The 27,413-nt window shown below is 44.1% G+C and overlaps 1 protein-coding gene across 1 annotated transcript; it reads left to right on the top strand.

Annotated features, from left to right (window-relative positions):
- The first annotated feature begins 9,257 nt into the window (after nucleotides 1-9,257).
- Nucleotides 9,258-27,107, top strand: LOC137428876 (gap junction gamma-1 protein-like). The gene is made up of 4 exons (XM_068118722.2): nucleotides 9,258-9,303; nucleotides 10,222-10,540; nucleotides 21,563-22,177; nucleotides 24,572-27,107. The coding sequence occupies exons 2-4, from the start codon at nucleotides 10,239-10,241 to the stop codon at nucleotides 24,792-24,794; spliced, it is 1,140 nt and encodes a 379-aa protein (XP_067974823.2). The 5' UTR covers nucleotides 9,258-9,303; nucleotides 10,222-10,238; the 3' UTR covers nucleotides 24,795-27,107.
- The last annotated feature ends 306 nt before the right edge of the window (nucleotides 27,108-27,413 follow it).

Here is a 27,413-nt window from a genome sequence, read left to right as displayed (position 1 = left end):
ATGTGCCCCCAGTGTGCATTTCCTTATATTGCGTGCACTTTTGCGCCCTTACCACCTTACTCACTTGTCTACTTCTTTTGTCTCCCACCTCCGAGGATCTGGCTTTGGGGCAGAGAGAGAGGAGAGAGAGGTGCTGGCTCCGCAGTTGTGGGCCTGTACTTTCGCTGCTTGCTGCCTGGATCGATACACCATATGGACCGCAATGTTTGTGGCCGCCCACCATGGACCGCAGTTCTTTTGCGGGCAAGCACCACCCGTTGATGGACCTATGGGTCAACGTGGCACCTATGCCATACAGGTGAACCACTAATAGTTGCCCCCCCCCCCCCCGACACCACAATACAGAAATGGACGCGGTTGGCGCCTTTCTTCATTTTTAAAGAAGCCAGAAGGCCAAGTACACCACATGAAGGCAAGACCAGCGGCAGAACATCGGCCGGCTGCGACACCACCGGTGATTGTTGAACACTTTATTGGTGCACCGGATGGTGCTGACTGTACATGATGGGGTGGTGCTTTTGGTGCTTGGAAGGGGTGCTCTGCACATTATTAAAGGCCGTAGGGCCACAGAGCACTCGTGGGTTGGTGTATCGATGCTGGCATGCGTGCTCTCTCTATGCATAACATCTGCATGTGTTCCTCCAAAAACAGGTCCTGGATCGTAGTGTAAATATCAGTGTAGTCTTGTGTAAATAATGCTCCCTACCGGCTGTATGTTTAGTTTGAGGATTCTTTCCGCGATTCGGTTATCCTGTGGGTGTGTTTCTGTGAGGAGAAGGGTGCAACGTCGCAGGGGGACATATTTACTCATTTGTGAACATCTGTAAAACTGTCGCACTCAGGGTTGAGTTAATAGTAGAGGGAACTACATCTGAGTGCCACACTAACGTAGGTAAAAATTTATCGGGTCGGGCCGCCCCGAGGTAGAGAAGGGTGCAATGTTGCGGATATGGGATTTGGCCTCCATCCATATCCGCTTGTAAATATTCCCCTATTTCCCCAATACTCCCCAACTATCCCCAATCCCCCATTCCTTAGTCCCATTGTCTGTAAACAACACTCTGTAGCCCCGACCTTCCCCTTTTTCCCCCATTAAATGTCGTGCCCAGGTTCACCGCATCTCACGTAGACAACTATAGGACATCTTGCTAGTTATTCTTAGTCTATGTCAGTTAAGGACTCGTTTCCATTAATTCTGACTCTTCGTTGCACCAGAATGTGATTGTATGGCACCAGTAGTAAGTTTAGGACCTCCCAATACCTCCCCGCATCTCTTCCTCATGAAACAACAACACCACCAACAACAACAGCGGCGCAGGGAGTGCGCGTCCTCACTCCGGCTTGGTTAGCCGCCATTGACCATGTGCTCCGACGGGGTTACCACTCAGGGGCTGACTGTCAGCTCCTCGTCAAGGGCGGAGCCCGGTAACCCCCCGCACCCAATAAGAAGCGGCGGACCGATTCCATCTGGGGCGGAGCTAACGAGCCGAGGGCGTGTCACTCCCCGCTGGACAAGCGCAGGAAGACGGAGGTGACGTCAGATGCACCTCAGCTTGGACAAAGAAGGACGCCACCTCCGAGCGCTGAGACACCTCCCTGAATCTTTTGGACCGGACCGGGTCGATTCTGCCCCTGAGCCAAGGTGCACCTTGAGCCATCGACTGCCTGCCCTCCCCTGCCATCAATCCCTGTGTGAGTCAGTCTTGTCCCATTTGTCTGTGGTCTGTCGGGGCTAAGATAAGACCGTGTTTAAGTGCCCACCTTTCTGTGCTGTACCTCTTGTGCCGTGTAATCTAAACGTTCTGCATATCCCATATTATATCCTCCTCCGGAGGTCTTGAGAACTGTACCCCTGGTGTCGTGTCATTTAACCCAGCCGTTGTGTCCTTTCCTTCATTGATCTAGCGTAGCGCGATTCGGCCAACGTTCGAGTATAATCGGGTAACTTGTGCGAACACGGCGGCCATTCCGCTCGGCCCAGCATAACATCTTCATAAGTCCTGTCCGTAACAATATACTGGTACCCGACTGCAAAGCCGCAATGAGCCGGCGAAGCCAAAGCCTCTTGCCACTATTTTACCCATCACTATGGCATCAGTAGGTGAGGAAGTTGGTAGTTGGTAGGTGTAGTAGGTACCGTACCTAGTTCAAAATGACACCATTTGCATTCTGGATGAGATAAAAATTTATAAACTTTCCTTCTTGATTAATTCGGTGAATTCCGTCTCAACTTCGGATATTTCTGGCTGTGAAAAACTATCCCCTTCGGCCGCGAGATTTCTAAAAAATAATTCTTCGTCAATTTGAGAATATTTGACGCCGTTTTCAGCGTCCGAAATGTGGTAAAAAGCTTTTTTGAAATATTTTTTCAAATGCTTGAATCTCATTGGTTCCGGTGTTTGGTGACGATTTTCGTTGAAGATAACCAGGGCCCGTGCGGGCCCGGGGAACGAGGTTGGTCTTAAAGTATTTTAATTACAAATTAGGGGTGCATAAGATTGTGAATCAAACAAAGTCGGGTGAAACAAACTCCTATTGAACTTTTTCGCCATTTTTTTATGCATACTTCCGCATCCGGAAGATGGCGGCCTCCATTGAGTGATTTGGTTTTTGAAATATTTTTTCAAATGCTCGAATCTCATTGGTTCCGGTGTTTGGTGACGATTTTCGTTGAAGATAACCAGGCCCGTGCGGGCCGAGGTTGGTCTTAAAGTATTTTAATTACAAATTAGAGGTGCATAGGATTGTGAATCAAAAAGAGACGGGTGAAACAAACTCCTATTGAACTTTTTCAATTTGTTATGCATACTTCCGCATCCGCAAGATGGCGGCCTCCATTGAGCGATTTGGTGCGTCAAAGATTCGAAATTCTCAAGGGATCCAGCAAAATCTGGCTTTTCAACATAATACGTATGGGTTCATTCACAACACCGGCCTCGCCGGCTATAAATTTAAACTTCCATAAGTTTTTAAACAACAATTTACTCTCCTTTGGGTAATTAATTGATGTTGAGTTTGATGACGTCAAACATCGAACTAATTTTTTTTTCCAGCTTCCTGCTGTCGAACAAAACATTTTTATAACGAGGTTGAAAGGGTGAATGTCCTCTAGGTAATCGATAGTAGTTTACCCAGATTGCGAAATTATCACAAACTCGGGCCTCGGGGGGGAGAGGAGTTCAAAACCGAAACGATGGCGCTGGCAGTGTCTCCAAAACCAAATCATTGAAAGGGGCCGAGGCGGGAGCGTGTATAATTTATGTTAACTGTCACATGACGACATCTCATCCCCTTAGTTTTCGTCATAAGACATCCACAACTCTTTGAAATGATCGTTTTACAGATCATAATAAAATGAGAAACTCCAAACAAACCTTTTCCTCAGAAGATCCGACCCGATCACGAGGATCTTCATCACACTTACAGTTCACGGTTTACAACATCACGCAGAATTTTTTCGTCGTTGTTGACTGTTTCCTGTTAACGCACCTCATTCTTCTTCTTCCTCCTCGTAATCAACGATCTCCAGCATATAGTTGTTGATGGCTCATTGGCCAATTGGCGTCAGATTAAGAAATGAAGCTACAGATCGGTCATTTTACCACTCCCATTCACGGTGCGTGAGAGTAATTCCCTTTCGTTCAGTTGTTGTTCAATCGTCACCTTTGCACGAAGGTTGGAGTTACTTACACACAACCTCTTATATTGACCTTGGAGTGAACGAGAGAACATCAGACCCCTTTCCAGCAATGCCCCACCCTTTGGAGTGCCACTCACCTCTCACACCGTCCTGCCCGCCCCGCCCCGCCCCGCCCAGTCCCGCCCCGCCCCGTCCCGTCCCGTCCTGCCCAGTCCCATCCTGCCCCGTCCTGTCCGCCCCGTCCCGTCCTGCCCCGTCCCGTCCGCCCCGCCCCGTTCCGTCCCGTCCTGTCCGCCCCGCCCCGTCCCGTCCCGTCCCATCCAGTCCCGTCCTGTCCCGTCCTGTCCCGTCCCGCCCCATCCCGTCCACCCCGCCCCGTCCCGTCCTGCCCCATCCCGTCCTGTCCCGTCCTGCCCCATCCAGCAATGCCCCACCCTTTGGAGTGCCACTCACCTCTCACACCGTCCTGCCCGCCCCGCCCCGCCCCGCCCAGTCCCGCCCCGCCCCACCCCGTCCTGCCCCATCCCGTCCCGTCCGCCCCGCCCCGTCCCGTCCCGTCCCGTCCGCCCCACCGCGTCCCGTCCCGTCCTGCCCCGTCCCGTCCTGCCCCGTCCCGTCCGCCCCGTCCCGTCCTGCCCCGTCCCGTCCGCCCCGTCCCGTCCTGTCCCGTCCCGTCCTGCCCCGCCCCGTCCCGCCCCGTCCCACTCCATCCCACCCCGTCCCACCCCGCCCCGTCCCATCCTGCTCCTCTATCCGACCGTTCTTGGAAACACCGAAACCAAAATTCTGGTAGATCCACTATCCTACACTAACAGCACAGTTTTCTTTTTCTTTTCTTCTTCATGACACGAGGAGGAGGAAAGTCTATCAGAATGACGGGTGCACAAAAATACACATAACACAGAGGATTACAATAAATACAGTTATGGATTATGTAAGATGGATTATTTGCAATAAATAATATAGTCCAAGAAATGAGACTTTCCCTGGTGAGGATTAGAGGTGAGGACAACAATTTGTCTGAACATTGAATGTTGAATTGAGAGAATTGTAACTTCAGCATTCCACCCCCCCCCCCCCCTCTTCCCTCCTCATCTGACAAGCAGGAGGGCAAGTCCATTTTTCGCATTCCCCCACCAACAGGACAAGGATATCTTTTGTATTACCCCCTAATCCCCCAACAGAGGGTATGGTCATTTTAGCATTACACCCTAACCCCCATACCCCCAACAGGAGAGTAAGTTGGTCTTTTGTAACCCCCCACCAACAGGAAGGAAACCTTTAACATTACCCCCTGAACCTCCCCACCACCAACAGGCGGGTAAAGTGGCATTCAGCACACCTACCGTCCCCTTCCCCAAATCCCCCCCCCCCCCCCCCCCGAGGGGAAAGGTAAGGCCATGTTACCCATCCCTCCCAACAGAAGGCTAAGACGATACCTCCCTTCCTCAACCCTGCCCCCCCCCCCCAACAGGAGCTTAAGTCCATCTTAAGCATTCCACCACCACCCCCCTCTCCCCCAAATAGGGGGATAAGGCGATCATTTGCTTCCCTCCCCTCCCCCTGCCAACAGAATAGTAAGGCGATCTCTAACACCCCGTCCCGCCCCACCCCAACAGGAGGGCAAGGCGATCCTCATTCACATTCAGCAGCTTCCAGCACGTGTTGCAATTTTCCATCAAAAACCTTTTAATTTGCTCAATCCGCCAAGAATAAACATCCCAAACAAATAGCTTCTTCCAGACTTCTTGTTGATATATATTTGGATCATTGCTACCGAATGCATATTGGACTGGGCTTCAATTCTGGATTTGGCCTTCTTGCATCATTACTAAGGTGTGTGTGTGTGTATATGTGTGTGTGTGTGTGTGTGTGTGTTTGTGTTTGTGTGTGTGTGTGTGTGTGTGTGTGTGTATAGGTATGTGTGTGTGTGTGTGTGTGTGTGTGTTTGTATTTGTGTGTGTGTGTGTGTGTGTATAGGTATGTGTGTGTGTGTGTGTGTGTGTGTTTGTGTGTGTGTGTGAATAGGTATGTGTGTGTGTATGTGTGTGTGCGTGTGTGTGTTTGTGTGTGTGTGAATAGGTATGTGTGTGTTTGTTTGTGTGTGTGTGTGTGTGTGTGTGTGTGTGTGTGTGTGTGTGTGTGTGTGTGTGTGTGTGTGTGTGTGGACGCCACTGATGGAGTAGCCTACGTCTGCACATTTGGGCATGGATTTGTAATTTAGTCCAGGGTGCCGGTGATAACTCGCCTACTTTTCGCAAGAGACACCGTAGGATCTTTGACATGAACGACCCAATGCCAGCACAGGGGACACCCAGTTTCATGTTGTCCTTCTGATGGACGGCGCACACCTTTATGCCTCGCCCTGCGTGCGAAAAACTGGGTCGGCCGTTTCATGCTTGGTCGACATTTGGACCTGGACAAGAGAACTCAATGCACATATACGTCTCATCTAATTTTAAAAGTCTTTCCCAGGAATCGACCGAAGTTCGAACTGCTGGCTCCCAAATTCAGAGCAGACTCTCCAACCATTACGTCACTGAGTCATAACATCATTTGGACTTGTTATACATGCTTCCACCAGGGGGCGCCATATACACACGAGGATATACACAAGAAACGTTGGTGCAGGAGGAGGCTATTCGGCCCATCAAGCCTGTGCTGCACCAACATCATAAAGCATCACCATCCACACACAAGCTCCCTTCGGGCTTCTCGTCCTGTTTTAGTGCGATGTCACACATATTACATAGAGATCATTGGGATCTACACAAACACCCCCTGCGCTATTGATTTACGCCATCGCAAATCTTTCCCATGCAACCCCCACCCAGGACAATCAAATGGACGACACCAATAATGGATTGGAGTCATCCGGATTTCAGGGAAGTGAATAAGTAAGGAGCAGTTGGAGTCATCAGGAGGAACCTGGATAGGATTTGGGATTTGGGATATGTTAGCTCTTTCACGAGCCTCGATCTTGTATGCAAAAAAAAAGAAAAAAAAAGAAAAAAATAACCTCTTCATTTTTTTCTGGTGAATATTTTTCTGGTGAATATCAGGTGTTCCTTATATCTTCGAGCCAGTTTTTATGCCTCTGCCCCCGAAGGTGGCCGGAGGCATGATGTTTTCGGGTTGTCCGTCCATTCGTCCGTAAGTACGTCCGGACGGGCTAAACCTCGTTTTTCTCAGCAACCACATTTCTGATTGAGACGAAACTTTCAGGGTGGGAGTGACACCCCATGCAGAATCTTGGAAAAATCGAAAAAAAATTGCACCTTTATATCTCTGAAAGCGCTGCATCGAAAAAATTGAGACATGGTTTATTGTAAACAACTCTCCATGTGTTTATTATGATGTCATAGGTGCCTCCATTATGACGTCATAATTCGACAAGTACAAAACTTCATCCGACCACGATGAAATTTCTTGAGCATCATCTACTTCCCCATGCAGAGTTCTTTACAATGAGCCAGGTTTCAATTTTTTCCATGGAGTGGACTTCTCGAATTATTGTCGATTTATGACGTCATAATTAAGGTATCGATGACATCATCAAAAACAAATCCTATTCCCTATGGAGAGTACTTGACAATGCACCATGTTTCAATTTTTTCCATGGAGTGGCTTCGGAGATATGGAGGTGCAACGTTTTTCCAAGATGGTGTCCGTACCACCGACTCGTGACGTCATAATTATGAGTAAAAAAATTCTGAAGGCGGAGGCGATCCTATGGTGAAAATCTCATGTCAATCGGACCAATGGTTGCCAAGGAAATGAATTATAAAAATGCAGATAAGCACGTATATATATAAGCAACAGGTACACACGCAGATGATCACCTCACCCTGCTTTTCGCTTCGTGAGCGCAGGGAAACAATGATGAAGTAAATCTTATTGTAATGGAGCAAATATATATGGCTATATAGTATATTTGTGGCCAAAACGTCTTCTTCAAATATTCTTTCGACCCTTTACACTGCTATAACCCCTTAAACTTTTGAAGACCCTTTAAGTCCCCAAACACCCTTAAAACCACCAAGACACCAAAGACCGAAAAGACCCTTAAATACCACGAAGACCCAGATCAAAACACCCAGAAGACCCAAAATAACCCGAAAACCCAATTGACCTCGAAGACCCAAAGTACCCCGAAGACCAAAAATACACCAAAGACCCTTAAAGACCCTGAAAACGCAAAAGACCCATACCCAATGATCCTTAAAGCTCCCAAAGACCCAAATACCCAGAAGACCCAAAAGACCCCAAAGACCAAGAAGACCAAAAAGACTTCAAAGACGTAAAAGACCTTAAGGACCCAAAATACCCAGAAGACCCAAAAGACCCCAAAGGACCCAGAGGAGGAAAAAGACCCAAAGACACCGAAGACTCAAAAGACCGCAAAGACCCCGAGGACACATAAAGATCCCAAAGATGCTTAAATACTCCGAAAACCAAAACAACCAAAAATACCTCAAAGACCCTTAAAGATGCAAAAGACACAGAGGACCGTGAAGACAATTAAAGACCCAAAAGACTGTGAACACCCAAAAGACCATGAAGACTCAAAAGACCACGTGGAAACTTAAATACCCGGCAGACCCTTAAATACCCCGTAGACCAAAATGACCAAAAAGACCAAAGACCCTTAAAGACCCAAAATATCCAGAGGACCCAAAGAACTCAAAAGACCCCGAAGACCCAAAACACCACGATGACCCAAAATACCCCAAAGAACCAAAATATCCCAAATACCTAGAAGACCCAAAGACCCTGAAGACCTTTAAAATCCCAAAATACCCCAAATACCTTTTTTTGTATACTTAATCGAGGCTGGTATAAGAACTAACACATAGAATATATAATACAGGGAGCGGGAGACAAGAGGGGGAGAGAGAGGGAAGCGAAACAACAATAGAGAACATAAACATTGGGTGATCTGTGGAAGGGAGAGGACTGGGGTGGAGTAAACGGGATAAGCAAGATGGATACTACAAGGACTTTCACTTTCAGGAAAGAAAAAGGGATCTGAGGGAGGTGGGTTTGGGGTGGATTAAAGGGGGTAATGGTTGTCCGTGTTGTTATCGAAACGTCGAGCAGTTATTTGTTTTTCTCATTCAAGGTTGGAGAACTCAAGATGGATTCATTTGACTTTAATCCCAACTGCCAATCACTCGACAAGACTCGTGCTCTTCTCGAGACGCTTCGTTTGATTATTTTTTTTGATTATGATACTAATATTTATGGTCTGCGCCTCTTACCAATATCGACATCTGTCTCGTGATCTCTTGTCTTCTGCTGATGTTTGTGTATGGCTGTACAGCGTCTTCCATTTCGGAGTGGCATAATAAAATAGGAAGAAGAAGAAGAAGAATCCCGGGGTTCCCTGGTGCTGTCCAAATAAAAAAGAAAAGGAATTGCTTTCAGCTGTGCACGTATTAGCGTGTCACGTGACGCGAAGCCTTCGATCAGAGACGTTTGGCCTCGCGATGGGGAGGAGGGTTATGGGGGCAAGGGGCGGTCTGCGAGGCGGAGTGGGGGAGGGGATTGGGGGTTGTAGATACTTATCAATGAACGCAATTGGGTGCTGCAGCGTTTGCTGCTGTTTGTTTGAAAAAGTTCTTTAAAGTTTGAACGTTTCTCAGAGCGAACGGTTGGACCACGTGAGTGTTGTGTGCGGTTATTTATTTATTTATTTGTTCCCGATGTCCATGGATTTCAATTTTTGTGACTTTTGAGTGAAATCCCCGAAGTGAGTTTCCCGTTAAAATCGCCAGGCTCGGTATTCCCGCTCCCTCGTACCGTTTCATCCTTTGTTCCTCGTCACCACGTGCTCGGCCGACTATTTAATTAATAGTTTGATGACGTAAGTGCTTGTTATGTGCGAACCCGTCGACGCTCCTCCGATGTTTTCATCGCGAACAGGAATTCTAGACTTGGACAAAGTTTTAGTTAAAATCGCGAAATTTGGGGTCCCGTCCCCTAATTGTTCTGTCACGTGATTTGGGTTAATTGGACGTGGTCGTGCGTTGCTATGGAGGCCTGGTTACCGATAAATAAGGTTAAAAGCAACTTTTCGGTGTAATGAGTCCCGATGATTGGAAGAGTGAGAGATTCCCGGCGCTCTTTGCGGAGACCGTTGTTTGTGCCGAATGAGGGCCTCACGTGCTCATTTTCCCACCAGGAGCAAAAAGACTCCTTTGTCTCGCATTCCAGCCAAAGCGGCTCGGGTTTCCACTTTGGAGAACGTGTCTCGTCTCGAAACTCCGGCTTTCCCGCCTTGGGGACTCTTCCCAATCGCGACCACTGGCGCTTTGTTTGATTGGGATTTGAGCGGGAAACTTGATTTGAACGATCATTAAAGTTTGTGCGTGCTTGTCTGCTTCTCCTGGGTACCATAACCTTTGCGGGTGATGATGTCGATGGAAAAAATTTGATTGGCCCCATAGTTTAATCGAACCAATGAATGAGCTCATTATAAATGAGCACGTTGTAGTTTAAAAAACAAAAAACGGTTTTTCAACTTTTTCTTGATTATGACCAAACATGGCCAAATGTATCGATGTCGTTTGTCTCTGCAGACGTTTGTGTGTTCGACATGAGTTGGGGATTCCTAACGAAACTGTTCGAGGAGATTAATCGCCACTCGACCTTCGTGGGCAAGCTTTGGTTCACGGTGTTCCTGGTGTTCCGCATCGTGCTCACCGCCGTGGGTGGCGAGTCTATCTATTATGACGAACAAAGCAAGTTTGTGTGTAACACCGCCCAACCTGGCTGCGAGAACGTGTGCTACGATTCATTCGCTCCGCTCTCTCACGTTCGATTCTGGATCTTTCACATCATCCTGGTTGCAATGCCGACGATTCTTTACCTTGGCTTTGCTATGCATCGCATTTCCAGGTGGGCTGATTGTTTCGAGGTCGCATGCAAACCTACACAGTATGTACCTGTTTTCGCTTGCACGAGGTTCTAACTGCACCGGTGTGTGTATTCACTATTCATTCCTTCATGTACACCTTGGGCCCATCTCCATATATTGGAATATTGTTTCCCATTTCCTTCACTTTGTTGCTATGGCAATATAAACATTTTATCGACTTACACATAGTAATATAGCGGCTGTCTATATATTAAATACGCAACAATGGGAGTGCGGGGGGGAGGGGGGAGGTGGGTAGTGACATTTAATTACACACAGGACTACAAAGGCCATCTATATATTATATATGCAAGATTGGTGGTGGGGGTGGGTGAAAGTTTTTATTTATTTATTACATATAGCGCCTTTGGGCTTCATGAAAAGCGCTATACAAAATAAATGAATTATTATTATTATATAATGTACCTGTCCCCAGTGGCAGGAAAAGCAAGCAATTTAAAAAAATTTTTTTTTTTTTTTTTAAAGTTAATGCCCAGGTGTGCACTCCTTTAGTACGCATACAAAGTTTCAAGTTTATAGCTGTCATCATCATGGAGGCGAAGCTATGGTGGTAACAAACACACACACACACACACACACACACACACACACACGCTATTTTATTAGTACTAGGGCATGCCCGTACTATATATATATCTAAAATTATATCCCCCCCCCTCTATTTACATGGAATGGTTTGGTCCATTCGCAAAGCCAAAGGCAAAGCGAACGGCTTGCGAGTACGGTGACAATCCCCCCCCTCTATTTACATCAAATGGTTTGGTCCATTCGCAACGACCACAGAACCCCCCCCTCTATTTACATGAAATGGTTTGGTCCATTCGCAACGCCAAAGCGAACGGCGAACGGCTAAATCGCCATAGCTCGGTAACTACTTGTCCGATTAATTTCAAACCTTGAAAAGGCACATCCTCGGGTCCCCAGCAATATACCTGGCAAGTTTAAAGTATATCGGACCCGTGGTTGTCGAGAAACAGCGGTCACAGACAAACATACAAACATACAAACAAACATACACACAGAGATTAGTGGAATTATAGATAGATATGGATAAAGTACCTCCTTTAATTTAATATTATATTGAATACAGAGGTTGTCTATATATTATGTATGCAAGAATGTGGTGGTGGTTATGGAAGGTGGGGAGGAAGATTTATTTAACAAGATGGTATTCATAGAAAACTTACTCTGCACCGTCACCTTTGTGCGAGCCAACTCTTCTGTTATTTAGGGGGGATTTTTTTTTCCTTTGTTCCATTATGGCTACCAGACCACGTGAGCGATGACATCATGGATTTATATTCTCTCATATAATTATGTAGATCACACTCAATAAATTTCAAACTGATCACGCGAAGCATTGGCTCTGTCGAGTTATGACGTCATAATTAAGGCACCAATGACGTCACTGTTAACAACACTTATTCCGCATGCGGTGTTCTTTACAACTAGGGCGTGCCCATACTATATATATATCTAAAATTATATCCCCCCCCCCCCCTCTATTTACATGAAATGGTTTGGTCCATTCGCAAAGCCAAAATGAACGGCTTGCGAGTACGGTGACCATACCTTGAGAACCACTTGTCCGATTAATTTCAAACCTTGAAAAGGCACATCCTCAGGTCCCCAGCAATATATCTGGCAATTTTAATTGAATTACTATCCGTAATGGCGCACGCGCTCTCACATCGGCCACGCCTACGCAACAACGTGTTCTGTGATTGGCTGGCCTACCCCGCAACCTGTTCTGTGATTAGTTTGGTAAATAAATCGCCATAGCTCGGTAACTACTTCTCCGATTAATATGAAACCTTGAAAAGGCACATCCTCAGGTCCCCAGCAATATATCTGGCAAGTTTCAATTAGATCGGACCCGTGGTTGTCGAGAAACAGCGGTCACAGACAAACACACACACACACACACACAGACACACACACATACACACAGAGATTACTGGAATTATAGATAGATGAGCCATGCTTTCATTTTTTTCCCCCATGGAGCAGTTTTGAAGTAGAGGTGCAGCGATTTTCGTTTTTTCCAAGATTGCGCCTGTATCACGTGACATATGACGTCATAGTTGCAATAAAATTTTTTATACAGGAGCATATATATATATATATATATATATATATATATTGTATACAGAGTCGACGCTCGTGTAAGAGCTAACACATTACACACAAAAACATGCACGGACACATAAAACGTACAATAAAAGGAGAGAGAGAGACAGAGACAGAAAGCGAGAGAAAGAGCATATAAGCACAACAACACCAGAGAACAGGGATGTCGGTAGAGCTGTGGAAGGGAGTGGGCTGGGTGTGGGGAAGGGGGTTTGAGGGGTACATGGTATGAAGCAAATTGACACCACTAGGAATTTCAGGAAAGAAGTTGGAGATTGAAAGAGGTGGATTTGGGCTGTATTAATGGGGGTAGAAAAGATCAAGGTTTAGGATGGGGGAAGTTAAGAGATGGTGGTGAACAGCTGTTTTGAAGACCTGGACGGAGGAGAGGGATTGAAGAGAGTGTGGGAGATTGTTCCAGAGGTGGGAGAAAAGAGAAATGAAAGGGTGAAGGTGAGCAGAGAGTTTTGATTTTGGCAGTTTCACGAGAAGAGGGTTGCTGGCAGTTCTTGTGCATCCTGCAGGAATATTTGGGGGACAGATCACAGACAGAGCTGGGGGAGCTAGGCTGGAGAGGATTCGGTAGAAGACAGAAAGACCACCAAACCTGCCTGTGGTGAGAGAGTGAAAGGCCCTCAGAATCGGCTTCTTCGTGGGAGATACCAATGATTCTGAAAGCTTTGGTTTCAACAGCGTGAATCTGGGTTAGGTGTTAGGCAGGAGTACCAGCCCATAGGGGAGAGCAGTATTCCATTCAGCTTCGGCTGAATGCTTTGTGTGTGATTAGGTGCTCAAAAGTGTGCAGAAAGGACTTCGCACGATTGAGGATGCCTCGCTGGCTTTGGTGGCCACCTTGGAAATGTAGTTTTCCCAGGAAAGACATGGCAGATAGTGAGACACAAAAGCTCGAGTGACAGAACGTCTTCAAGAGGATTGTTTAGAAAGTATATGGGAGGGTCGTCCAGACGGTGTTTTCAGAGAGATATAGTGAGGGTGAGATTTGTCAGGATTGAAAGACCTGTTCCACTTGTTTGATGAGTTTGTGATTTTGTTTTTTTCCAGGTCTGCAGAGAGTGAAGAGGCTGCTGCCTGCTGATCTGAGGTTTGAGATATGAGGGGCAGAGAGTGGTGTCATCAGCCAAATGAGAGAGAGGATTTTTCAGAGAGTTGGAGAGATCATTAATGAAGACCAGAAAAGGCACAGGGCAATTTAATGTCAATTGGACCAACGGTTGCTCAAAAAATGAATTTAAAAAAAATGCAGACACGCACGCCACACGTACGTACGCATCCGAATGCCTAACCCTGCTTTTTGCTTCCCGAGCTTAAGGTAATTACACATGTTAATACAGAGTCTTATACATTGCGTATGGAAAAATTGTTCGGGTTTGTTGTGAATGAAACGCCAAAATTCAAAAGATAGACCAAAAGATAGACGGCAGATAGTCCAACAGCGTCTTATTTGCTTTGTGCCAACATTTATTTCATTTCAATATGGTGTCACTTGACTTCAACATTTTTAATATATATATATATATATATATATATATATATATATATATATATATATATATATATATATATATATATATATATATATATATATATATACACACACACACACACACAGTCACGTGAAAAAGTAGGTACACCCCATGTAAAGTTTTGACTTTTCCAACATATTTCAACATACAGCTATTTGATCTTCATTTCAAAAATATTGATAGATAAAGGTGATATAATGTAACAAATATCATGAAACATTTACATTTTGTTGTCCATTGTATAATTTAAATAAACATTAATGCAAATTTCGCATGTGGAAAAAGTAAGTACACCCCATGAAATGTTTAAAAAAAAATCTTTTTAACATACGTGGACATAGCAATATTTGATCTTCATTTAAACAGTATCTGTAGATAGAGGTGATTTAATTAAACAAAAAACAATGAAAAATTGACTTTGCAATAATTTATTCAACAAAAAATTAACAGATGCCATTTCCTTCTGTGGAAAAAGTAAGTACACCCTTGGCTCTAATAGGTGGTATTGCCCCCTTTGGCAGAAACAACTTCAAGTAGACGTTCCTTATAACTGTCTACCAGTCTCTGACATCGACTGGGAGAAATTTTTGCCCACTCCGCCATGCAGAATTCTTTCAGCTGTGCGATGTTTGAGGGGTTTCTTGCATGCACAGCCCGTTTCAAATCCCCCCACAACATCTCGATGGGATTTCGATCCGGGCTTTGACTTGGCCATTCCAGAACCCTCCATTTCCTTCTTTTCAGCCATTCCTTGGTGGATTTACTGGTATGTTTAGGGTTATTGTCATGTTGCAAGGTCCACCTTCGGTTGAGCTTCCACTTTCCGACAGATGGCCTCACATTATCCTCAAGCACCCTCTGGTACAATGAAGAATTCATAGTGGATTATATGATTGTGAGCTGCCCAGGCCCTGATGCAGCAAAACTGCCCCAAACTATAATATTTCCACCACCATGCTTTACAGTTGGTATCAGGTTCTTGTGGTCAAATGCTGTCTTTGGTTTTTGCCAAACATGTCTTCTGGTACTGTGGCCAAATAGCTCTTCCTTTGACATCTGTCCAAAGCACATTGTTCTAGAAGTGCTGGTCTTTGCCTGGGTGTTCATTGGCAAACTTTAGTCTTGCCCTGATGTATTTTCTGGACAGCAAAGGTTTCCTCCTGGCACACCTCCCATGTAGATCAAATTTGTGCAGCCTCTTTCTAATGGTAGACTCATGCACTTTAACATCAACAGTGGCAAGAGCTACCTGCAGGTCCTGTGATGACATTCTGGGGTTCTTAGAGACTTCTTTCAGCATCTTGCGGTCTGCTCTCGGGCTCAACTTGCTGGGGCGGCCTGGCCTGAACAAGTTGGCAGTTGTTTGGAATCCCTCTCCACTTGTAGATGATGTTCCGGACAGTCGAATGATTGATTTCAAATTGTTTGGAGATCGTTTTAAATCCCTTCCCAGACTCGTAGGCATCTATAACCTTCTTTCTGAAGGCCTCAGAGAGCTCTTTTGATCAAGGCATGGTGACGCCGCACACTTCAACAACAAAGAGCAAACCAAACGAAATGTCTGAGGTTTAAATAAGACAGGTTCCTCCAAGATCCTCTCTAACAATGTTCTAATCATTTGCACCTGAGCTGGTGCACCTGATTCTAATTTTAGGTTTTTGAAGTGGTGATAAATGTAGGGGTGTACTTGCTTTTTGCCACCTGCGAAATTTGCATTTATGTTTATTTAAATTATACAATGGACTACAAGATGTAAATGTTTCATGATATTTGTTGTGTTATATCACCTTTATCTGTCAATATTGTTGAAATGAAGATCAAATAGCTGTATGTTGAAATATGTTGAAAAAGTCAAAACTTTACATGGGGTGTACTTACTTTTTCACGTGACTGTATATGTATTTATATATATATATGTATATATATATTGTTGTGTCTGTAGCTAGTTAACACCAGCCTTGGGTGGATGAGCTGAACCAGCCTTAACTCCCGAGGCGACCTCCCGATTATGGCGGTTATTGCGTGCGCAGGATGGAAGAGACATGACGGCTATTCTCTCAAAACACGTGGGTTTATTCCGAATCATGACAACAAAAATGCAACAATAATGATTTCTCATCAAATAAGGCGTGGAATGAAAAATAAAGAAATAAATGCTGAGGTAAAAAATGCTTTGGTGAGGTACATCCACACAGTTCCAAACACGCACATGGGGAAAGGCAAGAAAATAAAATTTCACTGTCTGGCACTTAGCTGGGCCAAAATGGATCCTGTTGTACGGCAGTTGGCAAAGCCCCGGAGCCACCAAGCGGGCAGCCGGGAAAATGGCGGCAACGCCATGCTTCAAAGGTGCCCAGGATAGGCGAGCAGGGAAGACTGCTCTCTTTTCCTTGGGCTGCAAGTTCTACAATCCCTCGGTGGTAATAAAATCCTCCTTTTAGGTAAGGGGAAGCATGGCCACAACAAAAACGTTCTCCTCAGAAAACACCAAAATGGCCAAGCTCCTTCGAACAACTCTGCTTCTTCTCCATCGAGAACCAATCGCAAAGCTAGCTTGCCCTGTGCTCTGCCCACGTTATCTGGACGTGTTACTCGAGGGGAGAGGGGAGGTGCGTGGCCTGCCGGTCCTGTTCCCTCGCCCACCGAATCACGGTCGCTCCGTTTCTCCTAGGTGGGTCTTGGCCAGGGAGCGTGCATAATGGCCGGCTGTCATACTTCGCCGGCTGTACTGGAAAAATGTTAGGAATGACGACAGGGTTTCACACACAGGGGAAATTAGCCTTAAACACTATTACTAATTAACACGTCATTATCCCTCGTATGATGAACATTTAGACACAACCTTAAGCTACATTTTCCCTTCTTAGTACAGCGAAATGCTCCGACACGTCATACGGTACATACTAATTCCGTACAATTCTACCTTTCCTGTGGTATTCGCTTACCTACCCCCATAAACGTAACAATGTATAATACTGGTTTGGCTCGGCTCGCTGTGCTCGCCTCACCACGCATCGTTAGAGGAATGGGCTTGTTTTAGCTGAGGATAATGACTGTACCTGAGTTGCTGTGTTGTCATGATTTACACCAATCATAATACAAACAATTATTTTGCACAAATCTATTTGTAGTGTTCGATATTACATTTTTATAAGCAATTTAGGTTGAAGATTTAGGTTGAAAAATAAGAAAAATTCAAAAAATAACTTCAGCACATACATGCGAGGGAAGTGCAGACTGGAAGTTTGGGAAGATTACACCTCACCACCACATAATGCAAAACAACTTACCACCACGAAATAAAAAAACATCTCACTACCATGTATTTCCCTTTTTGAAGCAATGTTTTATGGCCGGATGCCCTTCCTGCCGCCAACCCTGTTAGTTGCCTTTTGCGACACACAGGGAATTACCAGTGAACCCAATTTACCAACCTCAGAAGGATGACAGGCTGAGTCAACCCCCCTGGCGTTAATTAAGCGATCGACCAGGATTCGAACCAAGGGCTTTTAAGATCCCAAGCCGGCACCCTAACTGCTTAGCCAACACCAGGCTAGGCACAAGATTGGTAAGAAATCTTATTTTATTTTATTACCAGCATGCATACTTATGGCTGTAAGGATGATGGAGGTATGCACACTCGCATTGGAGCTGTCGGGTTCAAATCTCGACCTGGCTATAAAAAACTGTCACCCTGGTGTTTCATATGCAGAGCGATTGATTCATCAATACGTGCACCGTCCATCGAAAGGACGTCAAGCTTGAGGACCCGTCTGACAGCACCGGTTGTTAGCGAACATTAATTATCCCAGCGTCTTCTGTCGAGAGTAGGCAAGCTATTGCCAGCACAGCGGCAGCAAAAGAGGTGGCACTTCAAATTAAATGTCAAAATAGTTGGTCATTGGGGGAAGGGAGATCGGTACTGTATGGAGGTACAAATGAGCGGTACCAAGGTGGATAAATTAGATAAACTAAAAGTTGATTGGAGTTTATTTGTTACAATGGACATGAGGTCCAGCTGATGTTTTTGAGCATCGGCCTGACAGCCCTGACTTCAGAGCAAACGAAGGGTCAACGGTCAAAGCCGCACATTGTTTCCAATGTCAGTAAATACACCTTCATCAAACTTTGCTTGTTGAACTCCAGTGTTGACAGTATCTGCTGATGCAAACACTGGCCGCCTTGCTTTGGCCTTCACAGACATCCAGACGTCTGCTGTTCGGGGGCGATTCCTCTGCTTGATGCCACGTTCATGATTGATCTGTGCAACATTGCATTGGCATGGAAGATTAACACACCTTTGGTCAACATCCCTTGACACTTTCCTTTTATGGCCTGCTGTGATTTTTGCATTAGGCTGGTGGAGCATGCCGCTTTGATAGTAGCTTTGTGAGGCATGTAGTCAATCATCAGGATTCCCTTGCCATCCCAGAAAATGAAAGCATTGGAATTTCTGCCTGAGGGTTTAGTGGGAATTTTATTTGGAAATGGCGACTCCTGTACTTCCATTCCATGGATTCCAATGTGTTGCAGGGCAGAGATGTCAACAAGTGACCTGAGGCAAGTCTCCAAGCCTTTGAGGGCAAGTCTCCAAGCCTTTGAGGGCAAGTCTCCAAGCCTTTGAGGGCAAGTCTCCAAGCCTTTGAGGGCAAGTCTCCAAGCCTTTGCGGGCAAGTCTCCAAGCCTTTGAGGGCAAGTCTCCAAGCCTTTGAGGGCAAGTCTCCAAGCCTTTGAGGGCAAGTCTCCAAGCCTTTGAGGGCAAGTCTCCAAGCCTTTGAGGGCAAGTCTCCAAGCCTTTGAGGGCAAGTCTCCAAGCCTTTGAGGGCAAGTCTCCAAGCCTTTGAGGGCAAGTCTCCAAGCCTTTGAGGGCAAGTCTCCAAGCCTTTGAGGGCAAGTCTCCAAACCTTTGAGGGCAAGTCTCCAAGCCTTTGAGGGCAAGTCTCCAAGCCTTTGAGGGCAAGTCTCCAAGCCTTTGAGGGCAAGTCTCCAAGCCTTTGAGGGCAAGTCTCCAAGCCTTTGAGGGCAAGTCTCCAAGCCTTTGAGGGCAAGTCTCCAAGCCTTTGAGGGCAAGTCTCCAAGCCTTTGAGGGCAAGTCTCCAAGCCTTTGAGGGCAAGTCTCCAAGCCTTTGAGGGCAAGTCTCCAAGCCTTTGAGGGCAAGTCTCCAAGCCTTTGAGGGCAAGTCTCCAAGCCTTTGAGGGCAAGTCTCCAAGCCTTTGAGGGCAAGTCTCCAAGCCTTTGAGGGCAAGTCTCCTCAAGTGTCACGTCATGATGTCATATGCCATAGACCTTGGTTACGTGTAAACCTTTAATACCCAAAAAGGTTTACCGGAGTCATGAGCTGGATGTTTATGAGCTTGATGAATTTTTTTGGGCACGTGTACTCCATAATAAAATTAATGACATGGAAAAAAATGCCAGTTTAATTGATTAAATTTGAACTCGTTGACCATTCTCGGTGGTGTAATGGTTGGATTTGGTGACCAAAATGGTTACAATCTGTAATGAAACTCGGTAACCAGAATTGGTCTTTTGTGTGTCATTAATCTTGGCGATTCTGCTCCGAATATACCCTCGGAATTTCTGCCATGCTACCGATAACGAACTGAAGCATGCATGTGCAGGGAGCAGCAGCAAGCTACACGGTGACGCTCAGTCCATGGTGTAAAGGTGAGGATGTCCACTCAAAGCTCAAGCCATTATGTGTTTGTTTATTTTAGTTCCATTATGAGCCATAAAACATGAAGACTAAAAAACACGCAAGAAGCGAAATGTGTAGGAACTGAACCGAGCAGCAGCAATTACAACTCCATATGCACGCCGTACGGCATACATGCCTACTGAACTCAAGGACATATAATCCATGTAATGGTAGATACTATAGCTCGACATGCTATTCTTCGTAATTTACCTCATTCTACTTCACTAGACACACGTGCGATTGGAGACTCGGAGCTCAGCGTTACTTTGGGTGCTGTATAACTATTACCTTTTGTAAGCTCACCGCGTTTTATTAGTTTGTGCTCCCTTTGGTGCGTGACTCTGGCATTCTTTATGGGGTCGGGGTTGACGCAGTGTTTCTTTTTCTTTCTTTTGCTGCTTTTGACATTATTTTGATATATTTTGATTTTTTTTTGGATTTTTTTTATTTTATTTGATTTTGATATATATTTCGTTTGACATAGTGTTCATTCATCATCATTGTCAACAAGCGTACAAGCTCATGTCTCAATTATTTAAAGCCAAGTCGCATGTCACAAAATTTGCGACTCGAGTCCAAGTCCCCGATTCAAGTCGACATCTCAGTTTCAGGGTCAGAGGTGAAATTGTGTTTCATCATCGGTCACCAGATGAGCGATCGTTGGCTGGATTTGAATTGATCAGTTTGAGAATCTCAAGACCTGGTGCCAGCCATGAGGATCACGAGTGCTGAGGTTTCAGGGGACCCATCTGCTGCGTCTGCTCTGTTGTCTGCATCTGTAGGCCACGTCTGCTCGCTTTCCTAAACTGGGGTAATCTTCAAGGGGGATTATCCCCATGCTTAGTCGGCCGCACATTTGGTAACTGTATGCTATAAGGCTGCAGCTTTGCGCATCTTTCTTTCACATATACCTTTAAATATATATTTGATGCCATCTTGATGCTCAATTTAGTTAAGATTGATTATTACAATCACAAACCTCCTGAAATGTACTCTGAACCAAATCAGAATAATGAAATTGTCATATAAACATACTGTACATGCAAGTTTCTAATTGGCAAAAGCAAAAAATATCAGCAGTGCCAAAGAATATTCCGATCTGTTAACTTGGGAAAAAAAAAACCCATCTATACACGCTGTTCAGGTTTGTCCAAACATTAATGGACATTACGGACTTTGAACCTGGGTTTTTATGTCCAAGATAAATGACGTGACTGCTCTCATTGATGTCACAACTTGTTGGGGACGAGGTGAAGAATGTGAACTGATCTGGCCAGCTGAGGTCTGTCATAATCCCCGAGTGGTTTATAACCTTTGAACCACTGGCTCCAAAAACGAAGCTCTGTAATCGAGCTGATTTCTCAAATCTGTGAGCACGAGTTAATCATGAAACACTTGCAATCTAATCCTTTTGCTTGATTTTCAGGATGATAAATTCATTCCATTCATGTTCATGGATTTGTGAATCTAAAGGAATATTTGATTTTTCTCCATTTAAGGTTGGAGATGGATTTTGTGGGATTCTTGTATTTAGTGATGCAATTCTTGCCTTTTTATGTATCGAATACTGTTTTCATTATGTATGCTGACCTTTGCTTGCTTGGTATAGGACAGAAGAGTGCAATGTGAAGAAAATACAATCGGTCATTGGAAAAAGGGGTCCGCATCGTGGAATAGAAGAAGCAGAGGATGATGGAGTGGAAGATCCAATGGTGTGCGAGGAAGAGATGGAGGGGCAGATGGTGGAGAAGAAGCCACAAAAAAGCCATAGTGAGAAGAAACACGATGGAAGGCGACGCATTAAGATCGACGGCTTGATGAGGGCATATGTTTTGCAGCTTGTCGCGCGCTCCATCTTTGAGGTGGCATTCCTCGTCGGTCAGTACTACATCTACGGCTTGGAAGTTCTCGCACGTTTTGAGTGTGGCCGGGATCCTTGCCCACACTATGTCGACTGCTTTGTGTCGCGTCCAAAAGAGAAGACCATTTTCCTGCTGGTGATGTATGGTGTCGCGGGACTTTGCCTCGTGCTAAACTTTGCGGAGATGTCACATTTGGGCTTTGGGGCGATCGCCGATGCCGTGCGTGGACGCCGAGAGCGTGAACACCAGACGTCACTCGGCCATAATGGAAAGCATCTCTCTCCTTATGAACCGCAAGGAAAACGGGCAGCACCACCAGGATATACCAGCATGGTTAAACTGCCTTTGATGCGAAATGAGAGGTAGGTGATGTGAATGTGACCCCATGACTGTGATTATTATGGTTCCTGGAGGGAGGTATTTCGTGTTTAGTTTTGGTGTTCATGGTGTCTTGGTTTTTGAATAATTTGCTTTTCCATTACTAATTTTTTTTTTTTTGATTTGCAATTTTCAATTATTAAATTTTCCCCCAATTTAAAATTGTTTAAATTTTATTTTCACCATTTCAAATTATTTAATTATTTCAATTTTCATTTATTTGATTTTTCAATTTTCAATTTTTTTTCAACTTTCCATTTATTTATTTTTTCATTTAGATTAATGAACGGTATTAAATAATTAAATTGATATATGTGGGAAATGTATATGCCCAGACCGGGAATCGAACCCAGGTCCTCTTGAAAACCCAGAGGGTTTTTCCTGGTACAGTTTTCCAGAGTACCTGGGTTCAACTCCCGGTTTGGGCATGTAATTTTCCCACATATATCAATTTAATTATTTTTTTCATTATTTCTTTTTAAATATATATTTTATTTTTTAATTATTATGGTTCCCAAAGGGAGGCATGAAGCATAATATTTAGTCTTAGTGTCTGTGTTGTCCCGCTTTTTGGGTGAAAACGTTTCCTTTCATTGAGGCCGAATTTCATGCGCTACCAATTGGCTAATATTAAGAGATGGTTATACCTGGAACCATCAGCATGATTGCCACCCTGTAGTTCTTTATTGTTTGGCATTAAATGTTAGAATGGTGACCTTTTTATGACTGCCATGGAGTATGGTGATTTATTCAGGTTGCACTCACGTATGGAATTAGATTTTCAATTTGATTTGGCAATGCGTCATTACCTCGCGTGAAGTGAAAAGCGGGGTTACGCAATTGGTTCACTTTGTCTGCCTGTCCCAAAAACGTTGAGTTTGATCGAGGAACCACTTGATTTCAATTGCATGTTAGATTTCGAACACTAATCGAAAAGTAAACTTGCAGTTTAACAGTACTTTGGCTCTGAATTTGTCCCGATGGAGCGTGCATAGAGAGAAGTGAGATAATTTATTTACTCTGTCTGTCTGGGAGTTAAACAAAATTGAAAATCATTCCATACAGGAAACTTCGTTTTTCGATGCTATAAAGGACACAAACAGGCACGAAGAACTAATGTGATGTGTTGGACCAGGTGATGTAAAAGACGCTGCATCAACGGCGGTAAAGTTTGATTGGCACAATTTCAGAGCCAAAGTACTGCAACGGTGGTAAAATTGAGGAAAAAAAAATTATGCGACCTTTAAAATCATTTATTTCAATGTATTTATATACTGGAACATTATAAAAACCACCTCTGAAGGAGTGGAAGATCGCCCTCATCAAAATGAGACCATATACTGGTCTCATTTTTACCACCGTTGCAGTACTTTGGCTCTGAAATTGTGCCAATCAAACTTTACCGCCGTTGATGCAGCGTCTTTTACATCACCTGGTCCAACACATCACATTAGTTCTTCGTGCCTGTTTGTGTCCTTTATAGCATCGAAAAACGAAGTTTCCTGTATGGAATGATTTTCAATTTTGTTTAACTCCCAGACAGACAGAGTAAATAAATTATCTCACTTCTCTCTATGCACGCTCCATCGGGACAAATTCAGAGCCAAAGTACTGTTAAACTGCAAGTTTACTTTTCGATTAGTGTTCGAAATCTAACATGCAATTGAAATCAAGTGGTTCCTCGATCAAACTCAACGTTTTTGGGATCAAGGTTTAGGATTGTTAGCCTCATCTAATCTTTTATCCAAGTTTGTTCCAGGACCACAGAAAGAATATCCAGGTATACGTAGTTCCCCTGGATTTCCAGTTGTTGTAAATTTACTTCCTGACAGAAACTTTTGCATGTCTCCTCCACTTTTAGGAGATGAATTGGCACTTTTTAGAGCCACACACTTGACATATTCCTTTTTGATAAACTCTGTTATTTTTAGCTTTAACATAAGAGATATTTTTAGATTTGGTTTTCTTTTTACATTTGAGACAATAACTCATATTTATTTATCAGAAAAATTCCGACAGAGTATCAAAACCTTCTTGGTTTTTAACATACATTTAACATATACTGGAACATTTTAGAATACAAATCCCCTTTTTGGTATTTTCAAAACTTCTGTTTAGCAGTAGTTGGACAAAATGTTACGTCGTCACGACAATCCAAATTTGCTGCTCGGAGACCCCACCCATGTCCTTATTTTGCAAGACTGCATGGGTTAAGGTGTTCCATTAACTCTCTAGTTAAAAGGTATCTGGAGTGTTTGTCAATCTCCAGCTTCACCCCTCCAAACAATAGTTTTATGACCATTTCCAACTTTCATGATCGGTTATTTCAACCCTAACAACTCAAGTTGATGCAATGAATTGACAAATCTCTTCCTCAGAAATCCAAATGGCCAGCTGTGTGGAGATGTAAACAAAGATACTGCAGCAGCCCCAGATTTTTTGGGGATACAGGAGAGCTTGCTGGCCTTGCAACAGCAACTGGGGCTCGCCCTCTCGTCTCGCACCAATGTGTCTTCCGGTCCAGGCCTCGCTTCGCCTTCACAACAAAACTTTGTCAACAGTGCTCAGGAACTGGGCAAGCGAGAGAAATGTCCGCTGTAATGTCTGCCTTTAGCAGCCGCTCTACTATGCTGTTAACTGTAGAGATTTGTTAAGGGTTTCTATGCCACGGAAATATTTCAAATGTGATGTTTTTGGCTACGATCGGTAATATTATTTTCAAATGAGGTTTACTTGTTTAAGAATTAACAAGGCATTGTAGTAAGGATTAGTATTAGGATTAAGTGTTGCTTCATTCAAAGCGAACACACGAATCGATGAATTTGTGAAACGCTTTTGATACACAATTTCTGTCTCCATTTGGTACTTGTGCTTTTACTTTATGAAATACCTCAAACTGTTTACCGAACAACCGGTATGCTGCTTCACTTTTCTTTGTTTTGGAGGCAGGGTGAATTACATGCTATCAAAATGTGGAAAAGTCAAATTTCAGGAAATGAATTGAGACGGGAGATGTGCCACTGGGCAGCAGCAAATGCAAATTTGGCGAATTTTGTCATCATTTATATGGGGGATGCCTGTTTGGCTGATAGTCATGCACTGATTGGCTGTCAACCGTGTTTACATCAAATTCCTTTCAATAATCCACCGGTGAGGATAAAACATGGCTGCCTCCACAGAAATTCCTGGGGAATTCAATGCAATCAAATTTGCCGTTTAATACAAAAAAAAAATTTCATAAAAAGGGGAAGTGCTGGCGGATGGGTCCTCTGGCCTAATGTCTTCAGGGATGGTGCTGCACCAGGAGGAAGGTTCATAGTTTGGTTGAGTATTGGACCCGACGGCTCAAAGTGGAAGAATTTCATGTCATGTGTAGTATTTCTCAGTAATTGAAATAACTTTTCACAACTTGTCATCAAAAGGTATTTAACTTTGGGAGAAGATGGATAGTAGTAGTTGAGTAGTTTTTTTTTTTCTTTCTTTCTTAACGCTAGTTTACTTGTGATTTGGCATCTGCAAATCTTTTTGAGAAATACTTGAGTAATTCCAATCATCTGCCATATGTATAGCCAAAGAATACTCTTTGTTGGCACATGGTGATTTGATCGTTATTATTATTTTTTTTTACAATGTTTGTTTACAGATTGCTGGTACAATTACTGCCTTGGGCATCTGAAACACTGCAGTATGTTATCAGGTTTACAGGAGGCCTATAAACCTCTTAACCTTTGGTTCCAGAACCCCTGACCAAATTGCAGCTTGAAGTTGCAACATTGGGAAGAGCAGGGCAAGTATTTTATTTAATTTTATTATAGGGTAAGGTGTTTTTGGTTGTGCTGATGCCAAAGATTATTTTTGTTTCCGTAAATGACCAAGCCTTGCCATGAGGGAATGAGCGTTCTTTGTGACGAACTTTGGACCAAAAGTTAAATATCTGTTTTAGTAAAACTTTTGTTATCTTAGAAGTATACATTTACATTTAAGTTTACCATTTATTTTTCGTTTGTAGGTACGATTTTGTTTAGTTTGTATGTACCACTCGTAGGTGGGCCAATCAGTTGTACGAGTAGCTTACTCATGATAGTCCAAGATGTCAACTTTCTAATCCATACAAATATTGTCATAGATGTACCATTCTCTCTACAGAGTGTCGGTACTGCTGAAGCAGTTTCTTGGCAGGGGTTATGCTGGGTGGTTTGCCATTGCCTTCCCAGCAGTCAATGCAGGCTGGAATTTGCAATTTGGCAGGTGTGCTGGCAATAGCTTGCCTACTCTCGACAGAAGACGCTGGAATAATTAAAGTTCACTAACAACCGGTGCTGTCAGACGGGTCCTCAAGCTTGACGTCCTTCCGATGGACGGTGCACGTATTGATGAATCAATCGCTCTGCATATGAAACACCAGGATGACAGTTTTTTATAGCCAGGTCGAGATTTGAACCCGACAGCTCCAATGCGAGTGTGCATACCTCCATCATCCTCACAGCCATAAGTATGCATGTTGGTAATAAAATAAGGTTTCTTACCAATCTTGTGCCTAGCCTGGCGTTGGCTAAGTGGTTAGGGTGCCGGCTTGGGATCTTAGGAGCCTGGTTTCGAATCCTGGTCGATTGCTTAATTAACGCCAGGGGGGTTGACTCAGCCTGTCATCCTTCTGAGGTCGGTAAATTGAGTTCACTGGTAATTCCCTGTGTGTCGCAAAGGCAACTAACAGGGTTGGTGGCAGGAAGGGCATCCGGCCATAAAACATTGCTTCAAAAAGGGGACCATGGTACCCGAAAAAGCCAACCCCTGCTCTGTGGGGGGAAAATGGCCTCTAAAGGTTGTTACCAATCTTGTGCCTGTATCAGAAAATGAAAACGTCAATGTTTTGGATTGTGAATGTTATCAATAAAATATTTTTGTCTTCCTACCCCTGCCCACATACTACTTGAATAGACAAATGGTATTGAACATGTCGATCAAGGCAATGCAATAAAATTTTGAAAAAAATTATTTTGGAGGTACATTAATATGTAAAGTTTGCAATTTCTAGATTTATAAATTGAATTAAGGGAAGGAGTTGGTACTGTCTATAGAAGTAAATGATAATTGTAGTAAATGAAGCAATGTCTTTGGAAGGAAAACCTAGAAAAAGAGGAACATGTGTAGAGGTGAGCAGTGATCCTGGATTTTGGAAGTTTCACCAAAAGGGGTCTCCAGAAACCTAGGGGGAAGGAT

This window comes from Myxine glutinosa, chromosome 6, assembly GCF_964187855.1.
Source record: "Myxine glutinosa chromosome 6, kmMyxGlut1.1, whole genome shotgun sequence".
Lineage (NCBI taxonomy): Eukaryota > Metazoa > Chordata > Myxini > Myxiniformes > Myxinidae > Myxine > Myxine glutinosa.
Note: the sequence above shows the minus strand (reverse complement) of the source record. Positions and strands in the feature narration are given on the sequence as shown.